Raw genomic sequence first — 8,089 nt, forward strand, 5'->3', positions numbered from 1 at the left:
AGAAAGAAAGAAAGACCACTAACATCAGTGGAAGAGCACAGCCCATCAGGGTGTCCCCTGGGATGAGTTAGCACTGAAACTTCCAGAAAACCAAAAAGCATTCAACATGATCAATACTGGCCACCTAAATTTTGAAAACAACTGCTGAAGACTGAAACTTATGTTGAGATGTTTGTTCTACTGGTGATTAGTCACAGAGTCAATTATTTTGGATATCACAATAATAAAGGCAAATAAATTATCAGTATAACAAAAGATGCTTACTTTCCTGTTTTCTGTGTTCTACATCCTTCTAAACTACGGAATCATCCATTCTCCTATTTCCAAGCAAAAAAGCCCAGACAGTAAAGTGGGTAGGTACACGTGAGAGTCAGGATGAGAATCTAGATATCTTAGATTCCTAATCCATAATTATTTTCATAAGATACACTGCATCCCTATAAAGGCATATAACAAAGGCATACATTTGCCGTATGCATCCAAGTTATGTTACATAGTCATGAACATGTGGTTTCACATATTAACTCTGATCTAAAACTAATATGTTAGCAGCGACAAATATTTCTTTAACAATTATTATGTTTGCCCTTCTAAAGATTATAAGAACTTTTTGCTAAATAATTTAGATGGCTTAAGTCTCTTAAAAACAGGTAAATGAAAACTTGAACTGATGGCACCTTTTTTCCTTTAAAAAATTTCCTTATCTCAAGGACATTTTCTTCAAAAAGATAAATTACAATTCCACGGAAATGTCTGAGAATTAAAATTTATAGAGAACAAGTTCCTTGAATTTTTTAAATTTGTCTTAGGTCTCCAGAACAGAACCTGAAAGAATAAATGAGTCTAGTTTGAACACAAAGCTACCTACATTGTTGGTTTTGAAAATGCTACAATTCTCAGTATTTTTTTTTTTCTGTCTTCCATTGTAGATTTAAGATTTTCCCTTTTTGTGCCATATTCTTTTGTCAAATCTCCTTGTGAATTTGTTTAGGTATCTTGATGACGTTTTTGGATATGGATCTACCCTTAAACATCCATCCACACATGCTTAGAAACTGCTTCACTCTCAGACTTAGAAGTTTAGAAATGTTTGATTTCATTTATATCCCCAATTCTTGGTACAGTGCCTGAGAAATTTATAAATAAATATTGGTTGAATGAATGATTTCTCCTTAGCTCTTAATACTTTCTTCCTGGACCAGCTTACCACATATATTTGGTATATAATCAGCAAATGTAAACAAGACAAAAAATTAACTACACATGTACGCAGAGTGAGAAAAATATTTTAAATGGCATATATAATTTCAGACTTCCTAGAGTTCACTATAATATCATCAATGATATATGGGCATTTTACTAGACCTATACATATGTTAAATATAAATAGCTAAATCTGAATCTATTATTATTGATTAACTTAGAAAAAAACCATTGCTGCAAATATTTCATGAACTTTTTTGAATTTACTTTTAGCTATTCATTTTCTACTTGTACATTTAGAAGAGGTACGTTAATTCTACTTATAACAGAAACAATACAATTTTGTACCATGAAATGAGATCCAATTACTGTAATGAAAATAGTAGCTGTAATAGATTTTGTTCCTTTTAGTCACTGTTAATTTTAAGTACTAACATTACTATAAAGACTTAAACTCTGAAGTCATAAATTTTTTTCATTTATAAAAACTTGGATTACAAGTGAGAGGCATAAAACATCATTTCCAAGAATGTATAAGCATGTAAGTTGTGTTTAGCATTTAAACAATCTATGACTGTGTTTATCAACTACCAAAACAAAAAGTTACTGGGAGTACTCAAGACATATTTTCTCTCAGAATAAAGATTGTTAGTATTATTCTAAGAAATGAAAGTAAATTCAAGATCTGATGTTGCAATAATTAATGAGACACCAACATTTTCTTACAAAAACTGCATTTGTCACTTCTTGCCATCTTAAGGAATATATGTTCCCTGGAAAGACGAGCCTGGCCTTCTTTAGTTTACAGTTCCAGAAATATTCTATAGTTACTTAAGCTGAGTACTGTGCCTCGATGACTCAGATTGCTAGGAATGAACCATCTTTCCCTTTTCTCTGTAACATAATGTACTCCATTCCTAAAGAACATGATGAAGAAAGTAATATTAAAAACTGGAAACTTAAGGTTATAATCTTCTTTAACCCTCTGTCCACCAAGCCAAGTACGCTAGTATAGGTTTCAGGCTTCAGGCAAACATCAATGGACTTATGTGTTCTCATTTATACGGTAATATATATATGTAGTATATTACCGTATAAATGTGTGTGTGTGTGTGTGTGTGTGTGTGTGTGTGTGTGTGTATCTATCTATCTATATCTATATCAATCACAGAGATTCATATTTTGCTGTTTTGGCAAAAAGGAAACTCTACGTCTCTTTCCAAGGAAACCTTGGAAAGCTTTTCTCCGTGAATTAATGATACGATGATCCTATGCGCAACAAACCAGAAAATGATCTTTACTAATAAACCAAAGTAAGTATCGAAAGTTAGATAAATAATGAAGACAGACTGAAATTACTAGTTTAGAATCAAATCACAAAATATGTCTAACTTGATTAATTTTTAGGTTTAATGTCTGTTATACAGAAACTTTCATAAGAGCAGAGACATAGTTAAATATACCAATCTGAGACAAAAAGTGAAGTATCATAGACTAAACCACTGAATCTTATACCCAAGGGGTAAACATCTATCCCAATTACCTTTCCCATTAATTATGAGTAAAGCACAAACTGAGATTGGATTTAGATAAAATAATGCAAAATTTGGCTTCTAATAGTGTGTGCTTATCCAGTAGGTCTTGGACTAACATGAAATCAAATTCTGGACAGAATACTAGAAACACAAACTCCTCCAAAATGCACATGATTTGCAATTCTCGGTCTCAGATAAATGTAATTAGAGAAATCTCATCTCCTCAGGCAGAAAGATGAAGTCTTTCTGTGTACTTGTGCTAATTTGTACTAATTTGACTTTTAGTATAGCACTCTAAGATAGCTTCATTTGTACTCAGTGCCTCGAGTTATGAAAATGAAAACAGCTGCTCTACACCTTGCTGCTTGTGTTTTTTCTTCCCTTTGTCTCCTGTTTAAATTTTCTTTTCTGGCAGTTTCTCTAGCTAAATACCTTCTAATAAGCTGTAGGGCATCGATTCCCTCACCATCATTCTCCCCCAACCTTTTTTTACCCAGAGTATCAAACAGCACTGTCTCTGCTTTGCAATTGTTCTCAGGACTCAAAACAGCACTAGAACCCGACCGAAAACTAAGAGGCAAGAGAGTCAGAGATTGAATAAAGCTTACTTTTTGCTAGCTATTTTGTTACTCATTTTAAAAATTAATTTCCAGTATGTAATATTTCTTATAAAGTAGGCTAGATACTTTCAGCCCCTTCAGAACCTCATTTTAAAGGTTTTTGACTCTATAAATGGGAAGGATATACAGTAATTCGTGTTAAAAGAACTAAAGGAAATTTAAGTTTGATTCAGCTAATCTAAGTAACTTGAAAACCAAACAAATCAGACTCTCAGAGCTAGTGGAGACAAATTAAAGACTTTAATACATCAACCTATTTGATAATAATTTGCCAACACACTAATTAGTTGCATTAACATATAAATAAAATACAAGAAAATAAACCAGATGTAAATAGTATGATAGTTTTTAGGAGTAGAAAAAAGAACTACATATAGGAAAGGTCTACAAAAATAAGCACATTTTACCTGTCGTCATCTTGTGAGAATCGCCTTTGCAAATCCTCTTTATTCCACTGTTCTTTTTCATTCCCTTGCTCAGGCTTATCTTGTGTTTTTTCCTCGTCTCCTGATTCTCTGTGTTTTTCATTATTACACGTTTTTGTAATCAAAACTTTCCCATTCATTAATTCTTTCTTCCTTTACCTCTTCCTCCTCATGAACTATCTCTTCACGTTTATCCCCTTCTTTCCCTCCCTCTTCTATTCCCTTTGGCCTTTGAAAGCAACAGAAATCGAAGGCATGCAAATAAACACACAAAAAAGGAAAAGTAAGAAAAGATGCATATAAAATTAAACAGAAAGGTAATGAAAAGTACTAAAACATAAATAAAAATTACATCTTCTCAATGTTGAAACTTTTTTCAGTATATTCCAGAGAAGCACTGTGTAAGCAACACTTCATCATAATTGTTTTTAAATCACATTTTCCTGCTACAAAGTTGCATGGAAAAAAGTTGTGGTCTCTCCATTATAGATTTTTTTGATACAATAAAAGTAAAAAAAAATAATTTAGCTCATGTGCCCATAAAATCTAAAGGTCAGGTGATAAACCCAAATTATACTACCACATACTAACATTTATAAATTTTGAGAAGCTGAGGACTTTTTCATGCATTTATAAAAGTTTCGAGAGGATAAAGGAACATTCTATTTAAAAAGTAATATTCTAAATCACTGAAATATATTCATCTGGGAAAAAAACTCTCCAAAATATGATTTTTCATATTCCTTAGTTGATTAAAAAAATTCAAGTCTTCCCAAAACTGTCACTTTAATTTCAGTAAAGACATAATAACAGAATTACTTTTTAAATACTAAATATTAAAAATAACATATTATTTCAAGTGATTTAGTAAGAAAATTGTTATAAGTTCTATAAAATTCTCTTTGTGAGAAGTTTGAAATGTTGACCAAAATATAATAAAAAGTAATACGTTCAGACGTTCTTATTGCCTTAATGACATACATTGACCAAATAAAGGATTTTAGTTTATCCAAAGAAAAATAAAGACCTTCTAATATATAATTAGGAGTTTCCTGCTAAAGTCTGCTTACCTGATTTTCTTGTTTCCTCTTGGCCGTTCTGATTGGACAGACATGTAGCTTGTGCTGCTGAAACGAGAAGCACTACTAGTCCTTGAAACCGCAGATATATCACTTACATCACTGTCCGAAGATTTAGTGGAAATATTATCTGCCCCTCTATGAGGATCCCATCCTGATCGATACTGTTAACACAGATTGACAAATACGCAGAAGTTGTCAGTATTACCACACAAAGCAATTATTAGCTTCTCCTATTTCAGCACTTTATTGTCCACAGAGGTTACTGCAAAACCCTCACTCAGTTGCATATAAAACAAAAGTGAATGGCAATTATCCTAAAAGAAAAATTCAATTTATATGAAACCCTTGTTTTTAGCAAAGGCAATTAGAGCATTTTCCGCCACACCCCAATGAAGGCCATTAAAAAGTTTCACAAGAGCAATGGCCTCAGGGAAGAACACTTAGGTAAAATCTGGGAAATAAATATTTGGCTTAATATGAGAAAGTAAAATTTTTTTATTTCTAAATAATTTCTAAATAAAAATGTTTGAAAAAAAAGAGTATGACAAAGTTGCCGCTGTACTGTAACTTAAAGAAACCAATTTTTGTAGCCATCAATTTTCTCTTTAATCCATTATGCTTCACTGAAAACCTAGAGATAATACAAAATCTAATTATTAAAACACTAACTTTTTAGAAGAGCCAAGAGAAAAGACGAAGTTTAATTTCTGAATGGTTGCTGGAATTTTGATGAATCCTAGAAATACTAGAAAAAGTAATTATTATTTACAATAATTCAAACTTCCTGAAATTGAAATAATCAGATAGTTATCTGGCACAGCCAGGGTGCAGGGTGTTCTGGGTGTTCAAATATTCTGGTAAATCGAAAACCATCATAAATGCTTTATGTTAATAACATTGGGATGTAAAAAATAATACTTTAGAGTCTGGAAAACTTAGAGTAAGGAAAACTCTTACTAGCCAGGTAAACTTGAGCAAATTATTTAACCTTTAAAAGCCTGTTTATAAAATAATAGGGATATCTTCCTTTCAGGATTGTTTTAAAAATTAGAAATACAGTAGACACTAAAACAACCCCAGGATCAGGAGAATTGACTCCACGCACAACTGAAAATCAGCATATAACTTTTGACTCTCCTAAAACAACTACTAATGGCCTACTGTTTACTAGAAGCCTTACTGATAACAGAAATAGTCAATTAACACATGTTTTGTATGTTATACGTACTATATACTGTATTCTTACAACAACTATAAGCTAGAGAAAATAAAATGTTAGAAAATAAGAAAATAAGAGAGAAAATATATTTACAGTATTTGTTGAAAAAACTCGTATAAGTGGATCTGCACAGTACAAATCAGTGCTGATCAACTGTCAAATATAATACATGTCTGTTATCTGGTACAACGTAAATAAATGCAGCCAGTATTATTACTGTCCTGAAGCTATTACTGGGTTAAGAGAATACCTACTAATAGATTATTCTTTAACTCTATGCACTTTAAACATGATACTGAAATATCTTTATCTAGTCAATTTTGCAATGGAAATTTTTCTAAGCACAGATAGTGGTAAATTTCACAAAGCCTTAGAAAGATGATTATCTTATATAAACCATTTATTGTGACTTGAAGAATCATTACTTAATAAACAGGTCTGTATGAATAACATTCACTGCAAATAATAGAGATAAACATTTGGCTAAGAAAAAATTAATTGCACTAGGGTGTAGTATAAACATTACATCAGATTCAAATGATCTGGGTTTTTTTTTTCCAGGATCTTCCAGGATCCTTTTCTTCAAGTATACAATAAAGGGATTATTTCTAAGGTTCCACAGAATTTTAAATATTAAATCCTAAGCTAGAAATCACATTCAAATTAGGTGAAATATTGGCCTTTCTTATTAGTCCACTTTAACTTTTCACTTTGTTAGACGAACTCTCAGTTATCCCAAATAATACAATTAAATTCTTCAAACAATCACTGCCTTTTTTTTTTTTAAAGGAAATTTCCATGTAAACAGAGCCCTCATGTTTTATTTTAAAGAAAGATTATTTATTTACAGTGGATTTATTTGGAGAACATCTAGTCCATGATATTGTTTTTCAAACTAAACTAAAGTCATTTTAAAATATCAAAAACAAGTTACTTTAAATGAAAATGTCTTCAGCCATTAACAAGAATAGCATTTCAATGGGTAGATCAACATTATTTATGCTGGCCAGTATACATATGTATATATACATGGACATAATATATTTTATGTTTATATGTTTCACCAAACTAATTAAAAGTAAATTTAATATCAAGTTGAGACATAAATGGAAGTCTTTCATTTTATTTATATATTTCTTGGATATTTCATTTACATGAAGAATGAATGTTTCAAGAAAATTTTCGAAACCATTAAACTGTTCAACAGATACTGTACGGTATTTGGGAGACTTCATCTTTCTCATTCTTACGATTTATAATTAAAAAAAGAGAAGCAGTCTGTTATTATATCTTTTAAAATAATTTACTGCATAGATAGATAAATAGTTCTGGTATTATAGTTTTCCCATTGCTTTTGTTCATGGGATCATTATATCATCTATATTTGAATGAAAAATCATAGCTTTTAACACCAGGAGGTAATAAGGGTAGTAATGCAATCATGAGCACATGCTATAAAGTGGGACTGAATCAGTGGCCTGAATTCTGGCTACAGAAATTATTAGGTTTGTGATCTTGGGCTAATTGTTTCCATGAGTTCCAGTTGTTATCTGATATAATGTGGATAACAATCATATCCATCTCCTAGGCTTGCTGCAAGGATTAAATAAGTATGTAAAGCACTTAACACAATATCTGACATATAACGAGTGTTTCATAAATGACAAATGATGACAATGATAATGATGATGATGATGATTAGATAGTAGCTAAATATCAGCTTAGTATCAATTCCAGGAATATCTTTACCAAAATAAATATTAAGTAGAAATACTGACAATAAATAATTTTAGGACTGCTCTAAGCTACAGTAAAAATATAACTATTTCTACATATATCCAATATATTTGTTTCAAAAATGTTTATAAGGCAAAAATTAAATATTAAACCAAACCGTTCCACTAACTCCCAGTATGTCATCAGGCCTCATCTTCCCTATTTGACCATATTCATCCACATTCCATCACCTCATAGGGAATTACTGATTCCCAGCTGCAGAATGAGA

General features: G+C 31.2%; 1 protein-coding gene across 17 annotated transcripts in view; it reads right to left on the reverse strand.

Moving 5' to 3' along the window:
- The window catches only part of RIMS2 (regulating synaptic membrane exocytosis 2), a 549,058-nt gene that overhangs the window by 117,991 nt on the left and 422,978 nt on the right, over positions 1 to 8,089 (reverse strand). For 16 of the 17 annotated variants that reach the window (XM_015593047.2, XM_015593053.2, XM_025050124.1 and 13 more), the window contains one exon: positions 4,854 to 5,026. In XM_015593047.2, the coding sequence (XP_015448533.1) occupies positions 4,854 to 5,026 (173 nt within the window). Of the gene's footprint in view, positions 1 to 3,765; positions 3,910 to 4,853; positions 5,027 to 8,089 lie in introns of those variants that run through there. The other variant, XM_025050131.1, reaches the window with a different exon arrangement.

Source organism: Pteropus alecto, unplaced genomic scaffold (assembly GCF_000325575.1).
Source record: "Pteropus alecto unplaced genomic scaffold, ASM32557v1 scaffold164, whole genome shotgun sequence".
Classification (NCBI taxonomy): Eukaryota; Metazoa; Chordata; class Mammalia; order Chiroptera; family Pteropodidae; genus Pteropus; species Pteropus alecto.